This window comes from Trematomus bernacchii, unplaced genomic scaffold, assembly GCF_902827165.1.
Source record: "Trematomus bernacchii unplaced genomic scaffold, fTreBer1.1, whole genome shotgun sequence".
Lineage (NCBI taxonomy): Eukaryota > Metazoa > Chordata > Actinopteri > Perciformes > Nototheniidae > Trematomus > Trematomus bernacchii.
The window spans coordinates 1054922-1073131 of record NW_022987973.1 but is presented as its reverse complement, the minus strand read 5'-3'; the positions used below and the strand labels follow the sequence as shown (position 1 = coordinate 1073131).

At 40.4% G+C, this 18210-nt stretch overlaps 1 protein-coding gene across 2 annotated transcripts in view; it reads left to right on the top strand.

The window, feature by feature from the left end:
* LOC117471811 (protein unc-13 homolog C) overlaps window positions 1-18210 on the top strand; it is a 108129-nt gene that overhangs the window by 12327 nt on the left and 77592 nt on the right. Inside the window, exons 3-7 of one of the 2 annotated variants that reach the window (XM_034117044.1) lie at window positions 9185-9207; window positions 9850-9896; window positions 11462-11540; window positions 13916-13921; window positions 14210-14281. In XM_034117044.1, the coding sequence (XP_033972935.1) occupies window positions 9185-9207; window positions 9850-9896; window positions 11462-11540; window positions 13916-13921; window positions 14210-14281 (227 nt within the window). The remainder of the gene's footprint in view (window positions 1-9184; window positions 9208-9849; window positions 9897-11461; window positions 11541-13915; window positions 13922-14209; window positions 14282-18210) is intronic. The other variant, XM_034117045.1, reaches the window with a different exon arrangement.

The following is an 18210-nucleotide window of genomic DNA, read 5'->3' as shown; positions in this document are numbered from 1 at the left end:
TATGAAATGATAAAAAAATGTAATTACAGAGATACTTCAAGAAAACCACCTCACCGGGTCCAAAAAGACCCACTTATGCATCTAAGGGTTAAGTTAACAAGATATACAAAAACATTGATGTCCTTGGTAAGCCTTAACATTCAGTGGGTACAGCGTTTTAGTGTCTGAATCATAGTGAATAGATTTCATTCGTGTGGTCGATACAAGCTGTACAATTGAAACGTGGTGGTTTAATATTGTTGGATTTGTGGGAACATCAGACTTGACCAACTTGAACGATTTCTCTTTGAATTGGTAATATGCTTTGAGTTGAAAAGCTGAGTTGGAGGACTTTCTCTGGAGGTGGATGACAGTGTTTCTGGTGGCATTGACTTTGAATTGGTATTCCCATGGCACAGAACTAGGTTCTTTTAGTAGCAGACTGTGGCTGAGAGGATAATACTCTTAAACATGTTTTCTGAAGGTTTATCATTTATCATCAATATTGAAAAGACCTCTAAAAGCTACGATAGGGCTGGCCTCCAAAACTACCATCAATACTTCACACTAAAATATTTCTACAGTCAATGTGTGGTAAGACAGTTCAAGCATGCGTCGACATGAAGTCTCACACGTAGGTTGCAGTCGAATAGTCCATTTAGCTTAGGAACCTTCCTAACGGAGTGAAATGACCCGGAAGTAACTCAGTGGCAGCCATGATATGTGCCGTTTGAATTCTCTAGATCAGCGGTTTTCAAAGTGTGAGGCGCGCCTCCCCTGGGGGGCGCCAGAGAGCTTCAGGGGAGGCGCAGCTTGAGAAAAAGAACAACGAGAAAAAGACGAGTAAAGTGACACTTGCACACTTTTGGCTGTCTGTGGAGACTGTGGGTTCCCCCACCTCGCCAAAAAGGCTGTAAAAGTGCTCATTCCCTTCACCTCCACCTACCTGTGTGAGTGCAGGTTTTCCGCATTGACTTTGATCAAAAGCAAGTGCCGGTGAAGGCTGCAGCCAGAGGATGATCTGCGTTTATTCCTGTGTGCATCAAAGACGCAGACTCATTGTTCCCACTAAAGTAGGGGTGAGTGTAATAAGGAGGCAAAGTTGACGTTCAGTGTGTTGCCGGGAGCATATAAGGATTTATCCACGATGTTGAAAATGTAAATTTAAAAAAAAATATATGTGTTGAGAACACCGTGCGAAAATATACGGGTCGTGCTGCAGCTAGATTTGCCTGTCCTCTGTAAGAAGGTGTCGGCGACTGACATGCAAGGAAGAACGGCTGTCCACAGGCTGTTCCAACTTTAACAACTTTATTAACTTCCATGGTAGTGAATTGAACATGCTATTGTAATTGGGTGTGTGGTATATTTTCATGCACGCACACGCATGTTCCACAACACACTGAACAACACTCAATTGTCCGATCGCTACCAGTGTCCTTGCGATCTTGTTATAAGTTGAGACCATTCGGGCTTATTCTAGAGGGGTGCAAGGAATAGTCCAAGTAGTGGGGGAGTTTTATACAACATGTTTAAAACATAAAGATAAAAATGTTTTAAAAAGTTATTGTTTAATGTTTTAAGGAGGTGATGCTACTCAGCCAATCATATCGGTGCACTCAGTGAGTCAGCACGATAGATTCAAACACACACACAGAGACGAGACAAGAGGAGAGAAACAGTCTTCATTTTCTCTTACTGGACCTCTTTGAAATGCAATTGAATACCCCTGCATTATAGCAACAACAACAATAATAATAATAATAGCAATAATAATTGGGAGGGGGGGCGCCGCTGTTCTCATGTTCTCTGAGGGGAGGCTCACCTTCCCACACTTTGAAAACCCCTGCTCTAGATGATAGGAAAGGAGGTTTCAAACTTCCTTTATAACCTCTTTTAGCTTAGGAACCACTGGACCTCCCTTTACGAAAGGAGAGGAGAAAATGCTGCCCCACAATGCCTTGCAGCCGCAGCATTTGCCGTCACAAAACATTCGGCCGTTCACGGAAACAACCGATTATGACCGAAAAATGATATCATGAAGGTTACGGTGCTTATTAAGCATTTTAAAACGTATGTGGTAACTTGCCAAAGTGCTTTTTTGAACGTTCATCAGTATTATAATCAAAAAGAGAAATATGAACGTTAGTTTTTACTGAAATGATCAAATAAAGTCAACATTTCACAGTCTTTACTGAGCTGTGTGGGGTTTGTTCAACTTTTAAAAGATGTTTGAATGGTGATATACACAGTGATAGATGTTAAGGACTAACGTTTATAATAAATACATTTGTATTGATTTTAAGATCTTTTCATAGTTCATACAATCATACGTATTTTTTTATTTCAATTCCAACTTTGGTCATGAAGAATATGTTTCTCTGTTGTCCCCGTTCATAAAGCATAAAACAACAGCATCAGAGCACGGTGCAGAGTCTCTAGATGAGTTTACAGTAGTCCCTCGTTCTTATTATACATCCATGTAGTCCGCTGTATAGAAAACTATAGTTTCCATAGTTTCCCCACAGCAGCAGACACATTTATGACGTCCGCTGGCGCATCATAAACACGTCGGATAGTGAAAATGCAGTCGGATTCTCTAAAGTATCACAGTCTCTTCTCCTAAATCCTTTTGAATTCTCCTATCCACTATCCCTTAACCCCATGACGTTTCACACAGAGGTCAAGGGATAGACGATAAGGATAGACGTTAGGAGCTGATTTTTGGACTATTCGACCGCAACCATTGACTTTGCATTAAGGAGGTTCTGTATGTCACCTATGTTTGCACTATCGTGTTTGAAAAAAGGAGATATGCCTGACATGGAGCAGAATATATATTGCCAATGCTCTCATTTGTATTTCTGTATCATACGTTTGCCTTCCTGCAGAATGGCCTTGAATTAAAATGCTGTGTAACACATGGCTTGAGACTTATGTACAAAAGACACAATTCAAAATCAACACATGGTTAGATTGATTAATTGAAGGAAAAGTAGTCCTTCAACTGGAGTGAAAAAAGAGACCAGGGAATGTCCACTCTTACTTAAAATGAAAAAGCTCCTGACCTACATATGTAGCTGCTACTGCGGTACTCATGGTGAGGTAGGTACTTTAGTTCAGGGAATACCGGCACATGAGGACTGTGTGACAGATGAGTGCACAAACACAGTTGCCACATTCAACATTCAACACACATGCTGCAGAGAAAAAATATTTTCCAAAACTCTTTTTAAATTAAATGTGACCATGCCTACTGACCTTTTAACACCAACAAACTGCAACTATTAGTATGCAAGATAGAAAGGACACATTGTCATCACAATTATAACCAAAGACTTAGACACACACACCATGACTATTGTTCAAATTATTAAATTCAGTGTTACTCATCCTTGTTGATACAATCTGAATATTTACCCTTCATATACATTGTGTTTGCTTGTCTACCGGGCAATACGAGTCAGATTGACTCACTTCTCAGTATTGACTCGTTCATGTGCAAGTTGTGGCGTGCTTTAGATTCTGGGCATATGAATATACTCAGTCTCTGATGGCTTTCGGCTCCTTTCTTCATCTTTCTTCACATTACTCAGTGGCCTTGTCTAAAACATTGTACATAGTATATCGTTTTTCCTGGTACTAGGAAAAGTGGTGTATGAGTCAAGATGCTTTTGTTAGTTTTCACCGAACTGTGTGAAGAACATTTGAGACAATGTGAGAAAGGCCAACACTAGGAAGATACATTAGAGTTTATACTGTGCTTATTTTGATGATAAGAGGTCATTGTAAATATTGGTACAAGCCATTAATGGGTATTTTTCGCAGATTGTCTATGTAGCAGCAAGCTGACAAACCTAGAAACGAAGGAATCAAAACATGACAATTTTTCACTTGCTTAGGTAGCTTTTTATTTGGTAAAAAAGTGGTTTTACTTTAAATAGAATATTGTAACACTCCATACATTTCAGTTATTAAATCATTAACCTGCTGTATCCGCTGTCACCCAAAGCATATATAATGCAACTTGACATCGAACTCTGACTCTGTCCAGCATTAAGCTTTTCCTGAAAGTTGCATTACCACTAACGACGTGACATTTAACACAATCTCTTTCACTTGCTCTGGGTTGATAGAAATCAATGTAATATGCATTTATGGGCCAGTTGTTTAAAACCCATTATACTACTAATGGAGAAATACCTACTAATGGAAGCACAGAGATGCATACACTCCCCCCTCATTAGACTCATGCTTTCATCTTGTGTATCTGATGTGTCCTCATCATGCTCGGCCTCTGAAGCATGCTGGCTGGTCTTTGAGGGAGCTGTGGAGGGAGTCTCAGCAGTACTGCCACTCCTGCCAGGCCTGTCTTCAACCGGCTACAGCAGTGTATGTATTCAGATGCTAATTCACACTCCCAAGGGCATTCTGTAACCAGGTCAGCCTTGCTTGGAATATTTATAGAGGTCTGCTGCTAGTGAAGTTTGCTGCTTGCTCTTAGGGGAGCAAAGGAGGTAGACCCTCTTTATGCTTAGTGCACCATTTCTCATGAAAGTGTGTGTATGAAAAATGCAGATACAGGGAATGAAGAGTCTCTGTTGTTGTTTTAGATGATACTATCTAATTCAAAGCACTGGCAGATTCAATATCGCTGTTTTGATTTAACTGTAGTAAACAGGAAAAGCCTCAACGGCACAGTTTACTCTTAAACCTTTGAAGAGCTGACATTAATTCCAATACATGACCTCATATCATATCTATGGCTTTCAGATTAGACACACAGTATCCTCTCTCTGATTGGGGAATTCCAAATATTCCTCTTTATCATCATGCTTATACTTTTCCCACTAAATAACACTAGAATAATAACATAAAACTAAATATTTTATAGTAGTTTTGCCATGTTCAAATTAGATCTCAGTTTAAAAAACAAAATGCACATATCTTTAAATAGAAGGGCCAATTACCCCGTTTTACCCTAATGTTCTATTCCTCGTTCATGCCTATAGGCTGGAACTGTTGAGCAGAAACTGAATAATATGAACCCTCTGAAATCAGCCTGACACAGCTTCAAACACATTTAGTCATAGCTGAAGAAATCGGAGCTGATGGGAACAGCGAGTTCACATATACAGTAGATGATGCATGTTTCTTCTATAGGAGGATGTGGTCTGGTCATGTGGTATTGTTTGAGTCATCAGATGGACAAGCAGTGAACAAATCAGTAGCAGAGGCACCCATGACGTTCACATTTCACTCTGAGCCACAACATGTCATTACATCAAAGCGTGGAGGGGTGAAAGCTCTCATTGTTTTATCACAGATCTGTCATCCTGTATCCAGACAGAAATGATTTATAATACAGCCTTTAGTTGTCTAATATATGATAATATGAAACAAAATGTATTACATCGATTATATAATGATATAGTCAACTAATAAATGCATTGAAGGCTATGAAAATCCAACATAACGTCATAAATAAATAAATACAGAAATCTGTATATACATTTCATCAAAATATCACAGCTGTCGGGAACTCACCGAACCGAGCACATAATAATCAATATTTGAGTCAACTGAAATTCTTATTGATCATATTGTAAGTGTCGACACTATGTTCATTTTGAATTCATAATATAAAATACTAAAATTGGTCTGACCTTCACAAATGAATATATAATTAATAAATTGATTATATTTTAGATAACCTGAATCTGCCTACTTGTGGGATGAAGACACACCAGCCCATAAGTACTTTTTGTCGGGTCTGATGAACTAATACTGAGTCAGAGGAAGATTTTTCTAAAATAAACCAAGGTTGACTGTTGCTGTTAGAAACAAATTGTGATCATTAGTAAAGTGCAAGTGTTGAAGGCCAATGTAGCAGCAGCATGAAGGTCAACCTTAATCATGTCTTTGCACTGAATGGGAATATGGACATTTTCATTAACAACCAGGCCAGAACTGTTTCTCTTATGTGTTAATATTGCACGCCTCAGAAGCCTTGGTTGAACTAGGCAGCATTAGGTAATGCTAAAAAAGCTGGTCATAAATATCATAAAAGCAGAACATTTCAAGTATTACATTATGCATGTCTTTTTAACTTTTACCTGAATGTTTATTGATATTTAGCTGACAGTGTAGCATTATTGTTTGCGTGATGGAAAGACTTTCTATTAAAAGATGCTAGTATTATGCTTCACTTCAGATATTTAGTCACTTTCCCGTAGAGACTAGTAACTGAGTGTTTTCGTTGACACCAGAAGGTTTTTCTGCTCCAGTGAGCTTTTTTTCTTCCATTTTTATCAGGGTGGTTTCACTTCAGGTCTGCGGCCGACAGCATGCTGTGTGCTGGGGTCTCGCTGCGCTGGTCCCATGTGCCAGAACACAACTGGAGGTCATGTCAGCCATGTCAGCCATGCCCTCATGGTCTCTCCTCTCTCCTGCTTCTCCCTGAATGTACTTTTACACAATCCTTCTGCTCTCTGCAGAGAGGTCTGTGGATTTAATATTTAGCAGAATGTGCAAAAGTAACGCTTGAGATGTTATTACCCTAGATACGCTGCAAGGTTCCAACCCCATACTGAAATGACAATATGCAATGTAGGCGATATGAATATATTAAAAACTCAAAATAATGATCATACATGGCAATTATATAGCGCTTTCAATTACACAATGATATGGCAACACTAATAAAGGCAAAAAAGAGAGAGTCAATTATTAGTTATTGAAAAAAAAGGTAATTTTAAAGGACTTCTACCGGAACTTACCTCAGTTCACGCCATATGTATTAAAAGTACAAAAACATGGCAATGTGAATATGGCTGAAGAGATTAACCTTGTCTAAGTTATTTAGTATAAAATCTATTTTATTCTCACTAACAAAAAAAGGGTCAAAGGCATCTGGGCCGTAGCTTTTGGCAGCATAGGGAACATGTATTTGCCGCACTTAAGGGACGTGTTCATGCCCATATACTCTTGCAGTCTTGCTAGCTTTTATACTCAAGCCTTACATTTCCAAAGAAGGCTAGAGGTTTTGAGTTGCTATCAGAGGTCCTGGTCCTCTTTATTATCTTAATTACCTCAGTTTTTCATAAGCTCCCTTGTAATTATCCTCATGCCCTCACACACTCACACGTTTGGACTGCGATCATAGCATACGTATTGTGTTGAATACTCAAGAATATCTGTAAAAATAATGGTATTCACAAAATGACTCATCGCTGATTAAGGGTTTCTGGAGTTAATATTGATTTCCATGCTGGCAAAGAGGACTGTTTCCACCACTGTGTGTTTTCTATTTATACCAAGACACACACCACTATGTGTGCGTTAGTGCGTCTCTGTGTTAATGTATGCCTGAACGTGTCCACATAAAAACACATGTTTCCGTGTGTTGGAGCAGGGGTCAGTCCTGGTTATACTATCAGCCATGTGCAGGCTTTTCTGCTCCGGCAAGCTTGGATCTATGTACAGAGCGTGAGAGTGTGTCGGTACTGAAATACAGGATTTACTGCTACTGCTGGAACCTCAACATGTTGCACGCAGCACACAGAGAGGCTGTTTCCTACCAATCAATTACATTTTTGTTCCACAGATTTAAGGCACCTTTGAAATGAGGTTTATATCAGCAGCCTATAGCCTATCTTTGTGGTCTGGCTTTATCTAGTGCAGCTACAGACTCGCTGCTCGAGGAGATGGCTCTATCTTGTATAGCAGTGCTGAAAGTAGCTTAGCTGATCGCTGTCCATGGCACCCACTTTCGGCTTAGCTCTCCTTTGAGTGCTGTGTCTCTGCGTGTGTGCAACCTTTTTGTATCGCCTATACCCCCTAAAAAGATATATTCGCACAGTTGTACTAAGATTGCAGTTTCTCTACAAATATACGCCTTTCCTGAACTATATATACTTGAATAGTTAAATTGTAAAAAGGTAAAGTGTTTACTGAAAGCATTTAAAGTCGGAAAAATCCTGTCAAATTGAATTTTCTGGGCTGCCTCGGTCAGAAGACATGGCATTTACAAGCCATTCACATTTGGCTGCCCTTCTTTTTGGCACATATAGGCTTAATAGAATATACGAGCCATCTTTCTGAGTATCTCCAACAATGGCTTGAGAAATAAGCCATCCTCTCAAGCCAATAACAGCAGACAGGGATACAGTAAGCGCTAAAACAGAGCATTTCATAAAGGAGTTGAATACAGGTATACAATTTGCAAAAAAGTGTTTTTAGAACATTAAAGCATGTAAACATGTTCTATAATAGGGCCAATATACCTACTGTGAGCCTGATTGAGCATAAAGGTTTTTTTGATAGAACCAGCGCCTCCATAAGGACGGTCATTATAAAAAGATATGCACTTGTGGTAAACACTAATGGTCCTAAAGCGCACTGTGTAATAGCATCCCGCAAATGCTATGTACTGTGTTCTCAATCATTGGGCAAGTCGGGAGTAATTGCTGTTTTAATGGTTATCAATTCATAATTTAATGATGTGATTTTTTACCAGGGCACAACTTTCAACCAAGCAGACCAAACCCATTTGAATAGATACAAGTGAAAGAAGCTCATTTGCATTGCCTCATACTGATGATGCGGTAACTGCACGCAGACAAGAAACCGTGTATCATGTCATTTTAATCAGAGCAGTAATTTGATCGTTCTCTTGTGAACAGCTGTTTTCTGTTTGCAACACGTTAGGTCATGATTGTGCTGCCATTTATCACCCATGGATCAATCGCACAGTAATTACACCTCTGCAGTCTTGCTTATTGAAAGAGCTTGCCCTCTCGTCGTTTGCATTCAAAATGGCAATATGAAACCAACCGGCTATGCTTACCTAATGTCCCATGTCTCTATAGATATGATGGTTAACTCAGGTGATGTTATATATCAAAGGCATCGTTGTTTAATTTGTGCTGCATAGATTTAATCTACATACACTATATATGTTCGCCTTTCGACCGTCATCTGAGAGCCTCCTGGTTTTTTTTCTACTTCTACTTCATAAGGTATTCAGAGTTCAAAGCCATTCTCCTTGAGGCAAATGTTGACTGTGTCTCCATTTCTGCATAAATTGTTTAGCAACACAGAATTGTGTCATCAGGTGGTGATAGCAGATAAGTGGCCTAACTAAGTGTGTATATTTTCCAGCTGCTCCCTAACTCTCCACATTTCTGTCATTTTCTCCCTGCAGACAGCGGAGATTTGGATACACAGGTTTAAAGTCATTGTTTATCGTCAACCACATGAACCCCTTGTGATTTATAGCATGTGCATGTCTTTGTGTACATGATTTTAAATCTGTCTTTTGTGGTGTGTGGATTAAGTGTGTATTTTGAAGCGGATTTGAAATAATACCTGGCTGTATCCGTAAGAGTGTGTGTAGTTTTCTGTAGATGAATAGAAATGATATCCGGAAGTATGAAAGAGAATGTATCCTGTGCCTTTGAGTCATCCTGTTGTTGTTGTTTTGCGCTGGTTATCCGTGTTATCCCTTTTGCTGACGTTGATTTGTGTTGCAAACTGAACTTTTTTGGTCAGTGAAGAGCGAGTGTTACACAATACTCAAACCCTGCCTGAAGCACTGAGAGCGGCAACACTCTCAGTCTTCAGTCCACAAATTACATTGATGTGGAATAATTTGGTCTTTTGCCTGTATTGCTTCCCTCCCTTCTCCCTGTGCTGTATTTCCCCTATCATTTTGTTATCCTGAAATGACCTGTACTGTATTTCCCAAAGTACCCAAAGTCACAAATACTTTTTCTTTTGTTTTCATTTAGCTCCTGCTCGCTTTGTGTTGAGGTGTTTGCACTCACCTTGTATTGCTTGTTTTACATCGTGTGTTTCTTCTTTCTGCAGCCTCGCAGTCTTTTGGACCCCAAACTGCTCGGCTTGCAGTCTGGAGGGTGAGTTGTGGCTCATTTCCCAATCTAATCTGTTTATAAGTACATGAATCTTTGCTACTGTGCTGTTTTGTACCCCCATGCTGAGGCATATGAAGCACAAATGTTGCAGACATGCTGATTCTCTGGCATGCAGTCCCTGTTAAGATGTCCCACTCCCAATGTTGTGACCAACCACAGCGAGAAGATGAATGTTCAAGATGTTTGATGCCTTCACAACATCTGTAAAGAACCGTAACCTCTTGGCTTCACACACCTAATTAATGACTCGGAAATGCGTTCAAACGATCACTGTAGAAAACCTACGTGAAAGACAGATGTTGTCATAAAGAAAAAACAGCTAACAATCATATTTAACCTCCATTACCCCAGCTAATGCTAGCACTTTGCAGCCTTTTGCAGCCTGCTTAGTGTAAAGAGGCAGCGGGAAGCACGGCTCCTCGGGAGGGGCGAGGGGCGGTACAGCTCGTCACGTTGTGTATCTTTAGGGTCACTCCACTGATGTCGCTGAGAGCACTGACAGGAAAGCTTGTGGAGTTTTATCTTTGTGGAGGCATTGGGGCCTTGATGTCATGTTGAGGTCATTATAGAGGCTTTGAGTGACAGTTGAGGTGATGCCACTGAGAGCCTCACGGGAAAGCAGCGAGGGAGCAAAGTAGTGCACAAGAGAGTTGAAGGATGGAGAGAGTGAGACAAAACCTAGAGATTAAAAAAGTGTTGCGCAGACTGAGGAGAAGTCATCTTCAAGTGTCTACTTTTGAGGAATGGAGAAAATAACTCCAACTTCAGTATTTAAAAATGTAATAACAATGCATTTCAATGATATATGTATTAACAGGTATTAATGCAGCAATATAAGCGTTTAGATCAAATAAAAGAGACAGGGTCTACAGATCCAGCAGATAATAAGTAATACTTAAGAGTAAAATCACTCAATCAATATACTTTTGTGAAAATCTGAGGTACTTGAGTATTTTCACATTATGCTATTTCAACATTTTACTCCACTACATTTTGTGCAATAACATTGTGCTTTTTTTTTTAAAACTGCAATTACAGTATGTTTGCTTTAGATACTAGCTACTTTGCAGATTTAGATGAATAAATCAAACCATAAATCAACTAATAAACTATAATAGAATAATTAATGAAAATTAGCTACAACTTTACCAGCTGCAACACAAAGTAAATTGTCCTTCCTACATAACGAGTACTTGTACTTTTGGTACTTTAAGTAGATTTGGATGCAAATACTTTTACTTGAGTACCATTGTTATCGCAGAACTTGTCCTGGTAACAGAGTACTTTTACACACTAGTAATGCTACTTTAACTTATAAGTAAAAGATCTGAGTACTTCTGTAACATCTGGGGATCACATGAAGCTCTCCTGTTGGTGGTCGGCCCCGTGTGAAGTGCAGAGGACGGGGTGGGACAGGTTAGGTAGGAGGCGTGATCCATGGCATCGCCGGCTGTGTAAATCAAAGCCCCCCTTTCTCCGTTGTAATGTCTCCCCCAGCATGGCATTATTATGATATTAATACACTTTAAATCTGTCTGCTTCTCCAGGTCTGGCAGTATTCTTTATGGTATTGACAGCATGCCAGATTTACGCCGCAAGAGGATAGTGCCTCTTGTCCGAGACCTGGTGAGTCATCCGCCTGAACAAGGTTATGTGTGATTTATGTCAAATCTATCTGAGTGACCCCACATTGTGCCACGCTGGTGGAATCCTGCTCTGTGTGAGTATGGACCCCTGCAGAAGACAATACTAACTTTACTAGGAACACAATATCATGTTTGTTTCTTATTGTTATATGATATCCCTTGTTTATTTTAAGCTGTATTCTCTAACACAGCAATGGTAATCAAACGTAATCTGGATATGTTATTTTTTGTACTTGTTTGTTACACACGCATACAATTGGGAGGAATACAAATGCTCTCTTCCCATATGTAGACCTGCTATAGTTCAACAAATTAAATAGCTTTTAAAAAAAAGCCCATCAACTTTTATTGTGATAAAAACACGCCAGTAAAGAGTTTGATTGGTGATAAAAGCAACCACTTAAAGCCCTTTTGTTGAGTGTAGAGCGCTGCTTTGTGGGAGTTTTTAATGTAACCTTAGCCATAACTCTATGGCTTGATGAATTCGCCTAGCGAGGGTGTTTAAGATATTGCATCACAGTGATGCTCCCCCATTTGTTTTTATTGCAACATAATGTGTTGTAACATTTCCCACAGAGACGCATGTTGCAGAGTGGTCCACTCTAGCACTGTGCCACATGGTTAGCCTTTCTGAGAGACAACATGCTGTCGTGCCAATACTATTCATGTGTGTTTATAACTGTTGGTCCATTATGTGCTGCACAGTGTCCGTCTGTCTTGTGTATGTTTGTTTTTCATCTTCATGTATTCTAGTCAAAATATTGGAAAACAATAATCAGAGCTCTTAAATTCAGTTTATTTTAAAACAACCTGTTTGATACTCTCACAATATATTTTTCTTGTGAAATATAATGATGCAGCTTGATGTCATACACGTAGATGCTGATGAATGTTTATTACAGTGAACAACATGAGTTGATGCTGTATTTGTCCATATCTCTCATGAAATTAATAACCAACAATGTCTTGGTAAGTATGGGTTGTCGTTTTTAAATATAATTATTTTTTGGATTTTGCGTGTATATATGCCATTCCTACATAGACCCATAACAGCTATGGGTGATATTTTTCAGTGAGTTGTCAGATTTCAGCCTCGCCGATGCTTGGGCATTTTTCTTCATTTTAACTTTTTTGCTCGGCAGGTGTTGAAAAAAATTGCATTTAACTTGAAATGATGACAACTCCACCCAAAAATATATCCGAGAGACTTCATTGACTTCTGATTTAACTGTGTGGGGCTTTTAAATCATGTAAAAGTGACACTGAGCAAGCCTTTTACACGTGGGATGAAGTCAGTATTCAGCAAACTAATTGGTCCCCTTTCATGCCTCTCCTTTGTCAATGACCCCCGTTTGCTGTGTGATTGCTTCCGGGCAGCAGCAGCGTTTAATTGGAACGGACAGCAGGGTCCCCCCGCACCATGGCGGGATGCAAAAACATAAACAAACAAAAAAACAGAGTGTTGAAAATGGATTCACAATGCATTTGATGCTATATTGTAGTCGAATGGATATCATCTGGACACAGGGTCATATTGTAATGCCCGTAGCAACCTCAGCAGTGCTGGTGCATGTTGATAAACTTACATCAACACTCACGGTTCATGTAGAGGTCACGTTCCCTCCTACATACTCCATGGCTGCCATGGATCTTTACCATAGCTGGGCTGTACACTCAAGAGGGTCTTGGTAAAGACTGATCCAATATTGTCAGCTGTCCATGTCTGCATTCCTCTGTTAAATATCGTAACTTTCTCCAGTATGGGATAACTGTTTAACAATCTCTGGTCACTCAAACTCAGTTGATATAGAAACAGCTAATTTACATATGTGTATATGTGTGTGTGTCTGTTACTTGTTTGTGTGGGCGTGTTCTGTTTAATGTTTAAGTATATTTGTGAGTGTGTGTGTGTGTGTGTGTGTGTGTGGGAGAGTCTGTGTTGTGCAGTACAGCTGGCTTCACCCATACGTGAGTGCGTGCGTCTTGTGTTTCTCTGTTTGTGTCAAACTAATGTGCAGAGCAGACAGCAGAAAATATGATCAAAGCTTCATCCAACAGAGAACTGAATATAAATGCCAAGCATGACTGCAGTTTAGTAACTTCCAGTGCATGAGTGGATAAAACAAATCATGCAACGGCTGTATAATTTCTCTTGATGAATAGTTGAATCTTTCTAGAGCGCTGCGGCCTAACCAGCAGTCCTGCATGGCAGTAGAGACACTTATGTGCTCAGTTTGGATAATAAATACAATTCTTCTGCTGTTTGTGCTTTCATCATTCATCCACCCACTTCTTGTCTAATTCAATTTCTTCCTTTCTTTCATTCTCTATTCACGGCCTCTTTGGAAATCACAGGCTTTGGTAAGCTGACTCTGTTTTCACTTGTTCACAAGCTAAGGAAACAAGAGCTAACAATGAATGCTTTGTCTGCAGAAACATTTTGTATCTATTCATGTACTTTTGCTAGCTAATTTCCTTATCCAAATGATTTTATGTTTGTACCTCAAATCTTTGCAAGGCTTAATATCCATTCACCAGCTACATGCTGCTGCGTGTGAATCCATTCAGATACTGTACAAAACGGCAGATATGTAAAATGTGTTCCTGGATGTATCCTTCTTCATGATCTCTCTCCTCTTCTTCTCGCAGACCCTCACTGCTCGAAAGGCAGGCATCTCGTTCGCTCTGGTGAACCGGTCCACCCTGAATGATGTAGACCTGGTGAGTACTAACATGCTGCATGAAAAGTCCTTGTCTGTTCATTGTGGCGGCTTATGGGTAATGGGATACACTGCAGGGACGTGGGATGCTGTGCCCATGTTCTCATTATATTTTAGGGGGTGGTGTTTTGAGAGGAGAGTGCAGCAACAAACATTTATAGCTGTGCAGCCATTGTTCTTCAGGGCCTGGGATCACATTGCCAGGAACACAGCACATGATTCCAAAATGAGATGGATTGCATTAGCTACTGGCATTTTCTCTTTGGTTGTTTATACAGCATGCCATCATCTGTCTGCCTGACTCAGTTTATAAAACAAGCCACAGTTTATTAAAATGGTCTTTGTGGCCAGCTGCTCTCTCCTTCCGCTGTGCTCCTCCTGTTCGATTATTTGGAGGAGTTCAGATATTCGGATAGCCCCATTATTCCATTCAGACCATGCCCTCATAACCACTGAGCATGGAGGAAGAGAACGCTACGGAAGAAGGCAGATGGAGTGAGACACCTCGAAAGCTCTCTCCACATTAATTGATTTCAATTCTTCCCCCCCTCAGGGAAGTGGCATTATAGGCTGCAAACAGCAGGAGAAAGCAGTTTCACAGCAAGACAAACAAGCAGACAATTTCATATCTAATGGTGTGCAACAAGGGGCTGCATAAACCTAGGAGATTACCGACTTACTGTGTACATCATACACACATATTTCATCTTTTCAAACATGAGACATCAATTTGGGCACACTGATTTGTGTAGATGTCCGTATCACTTGACTCGGTCCTTGTGGTCCACATGCTCCGTTGCCCTACAGTGACAGGGTCTTGATTGCTTACTAATAGCTATGGGTCTTATGAAAGGGGCTTTCGGGATGAACGACTCATGCCCCAGATGAGAGGGAGAAATGACGTGATGGATGCACTATGTTAATTGGTGTAGGAAGGGGAAATGATTATTCGGCAAAAATGGAGATTGCATCACAGTGGTAAGTAAGGACTTGAGGGTGAGATGTCCAATAATCTAAATCGGAGCTAGCAAAGAAAGAGAATAATAATAATCGGTGGCCGAGGGCGGCCCGGTTCTGAGCAAAGCTGCAGATGTTGTGGTCTTGCTAAGTAGGACGAGCAGATGTCAGAGTTTTATCTGCTGCATTAAGTCCAGGAGAGTGCTTTCCTGTGAGGGCTGCGAGAGTAGTCAGTAAACTGCCATATGCTGTTCAAGAGTGTGTAGGAGTTGGGGGATGAGAGGAGAAAGGAAGGGTGATAAATGGAGGGAAATGAGAGGAGAATGAGAGAAGATCAGAGCTCCTCATCATGACCCTCTGGCCCTGATTTGTCACTGATCAGCCAGCCATGTTGAACAATCCGTCCCACGAGAGATGTTTAACCTATTTAGAGAGCTTCTGTCTTCCATCCTCTTTTCTTCTCATCTCTGCTCCACCTCTTCTATTTGTCTCCTCTGTCACCGTAATACATTTGAATATGATTAAAATATCTTACTCTGTCATTGGTGACGTATATATAATTCTCTCTTTCTCCTCATGCGTCATGTGTCCCATGTTTCTGCTTTTTAGAGCAGAAAGAAACATTATGTGTGCGCCAGCTAACGGACCGTGTGTCCGCTCGATGTTTTGAGCTGCATGTGATCCAAGCACCAGAGCCTTTTAACAGTCACTGTCAACAAGAACTGGGGTTGCGGTTACCTGCTGAGACAAAGGCATTGACTCAGTTATACAAAGGACCAAGAGGGCCGCAATCTGACATGGGTCAAAGAGTATCAGGAAATAAGATGTGATGCGTTGTTTGAAGACGGTTCATATGTCATCAGGCGGCAACATTATACGACATTGATTTCAAGACGCCTGCCTCTGATATCCACCACAGTCATTTTGAACGGTCGTTTGAATCTTACCAGACAGACAAATAATAGATTGAGTTTAAAATGATGGCCGTCACTGATGTTTTCTTCAGTATAGATTTATTTGCAGCCTATTTTCGAGATAAATAAGTTATCGTTTGTTCTAGAGAATCGTATGAAATGTCCATCCTAGTTTTGTCCAAGGTGATGTCTTTAAATGTCTTGTTTTTATTTCCAAAATCAAAAGACATTGATTTGATATACAGTCATATATGTAATGTACATTTTAATTGAATTTCAACCAGAGAAAAGCAGGACATTTCCATTATTTAGAGGCAGCTTTTTTTCAAATGTTTGCATGAAAAATGACTCACAATTAATCCATTATGAAAATAGTTGGCAATTATTTTTCTGCCAATTGACGGATCAGTTGAACAATGGTTGCAGCTCTAGTGGAAAGTGATGCATAATTCTTCCATTTAAAACCAATCATTCATAAAATAGTATATACCGTGAATTACTTACCAGATTTGTTTTTCTTAAATGTTAGGGTTCTGTCTTATATCATATACTAAATCCAGAAATCTCAATATGTGAGGCTGAAAGCAACATTGTCTTTTATTTTTCATGAAAAACTATTAACATGATGAATTGATTATCAATATAGTTGGTGATTATTTTCCTGTTCATCATCTAATAAATGAGTTTTCGATTCATCGTATCAGTTCTGTTTAAAGTACTTTCAGAAATCCAAATCAACCCCACTGTCTTGTGGTTTGCGAAAACCACCATGGATTCCTTGTTAGGGCTGGAAAGGTAGTTAAAGTAAAAGATTGTAGGTGTTGACGGATGGAGCAGGACGGTGAGGATGGCACTGCCAATGAAGCTGTTGACAAGGACAATAGGTGGTGAAATTGGAAATGGAGGGGTGAAAGGAGGAGGAGAGATTAGATTCCTCTCTGTATGTTGCTCTCAGGCAGACGCTGCGCCTGTCAATCAATTCTTGCAGTGTCTTGCACAAAATCACCAGGGTTACCTCACGGTGTAACACATGAGACTCGCACACACGCAGCACTCTTCCCACATCTGCTGCACAGTGTGACGTCCAGCGTCAGAGGCTGAAAGTGAGAAGCCGGAGAGAGGGAGGGAAATTTAAAGAGACAGAAACAGATGAATAGTGAACTACTACTGTATAAAAAAACACCAAGGTGGAACCGTTTTACGTAGTACATGCTTAGTACCATTTTAACTTTTAGTTGGCGGGTCAGAAAGAGGCTAACAGATAGATATTTATTATTTACCTGCCAAGTCAGCCCTCTGATAAAAACACATGATGGAGAGGTCTCTGAGATTTCCCACGCTCCACAGAAATTCTGGCTCACTCATCTCCTTCAGGCTGTGTCCTTATTTAACGGTTCACTAGTACATGTGGCAAAGAGCAAGCTTCCGGGTGCATCCCTGACCTAGCTTGTGTGCAAGTTGTGGATAAATCTCAGACATCTGCTTCATCTCATCGTCCTTAGATTAAAAGGAAAATCTTGCTGTCTCTGCCTCTGTGTTTCATTAAAGCTTCCCAGGGTTCAGTGGCCTCTCTGTTCCATCAACAGCGTCTCACAATGTTAGAGGGCCTTCTTGTCCTGTCATCTGGTGCCATTTCATCATGTGCAAGTGTACGTGTGTGGGTATTTGTGTCTGTAAGTGTGCTCGAGTGAGCAGTGAAGCAGTCTTTGTGGTGAAGTGCAGGGCTGCTGTTCAGGTGTTAAAGCACAACACACATGGGGCCGACAGCAGAGGGAGGGGGGGGGGGGGAGGAGTGGAGCGTAGAAGAAGTGGAGAGCAAGTACCTCTTGAAGATTTATTCAACCGCCATACATCTCCTTCTCTTCCTCTGTCACTTTCTCCCTCGCTTGCACGCTCCCTCTCAATCTGGATAATGCTCACTTTTAAAAACCTTATTTACAGCATCCATTGATTCTGCCTTCGAGAATTGGCAAGTCCCGGGCCGTTTTCCAGTCCTTGTGGATGGCAGGGCTGCTGCAGTAAAGCATTCAATTTGAAGAGGCTTCTGTTACACAGCAAT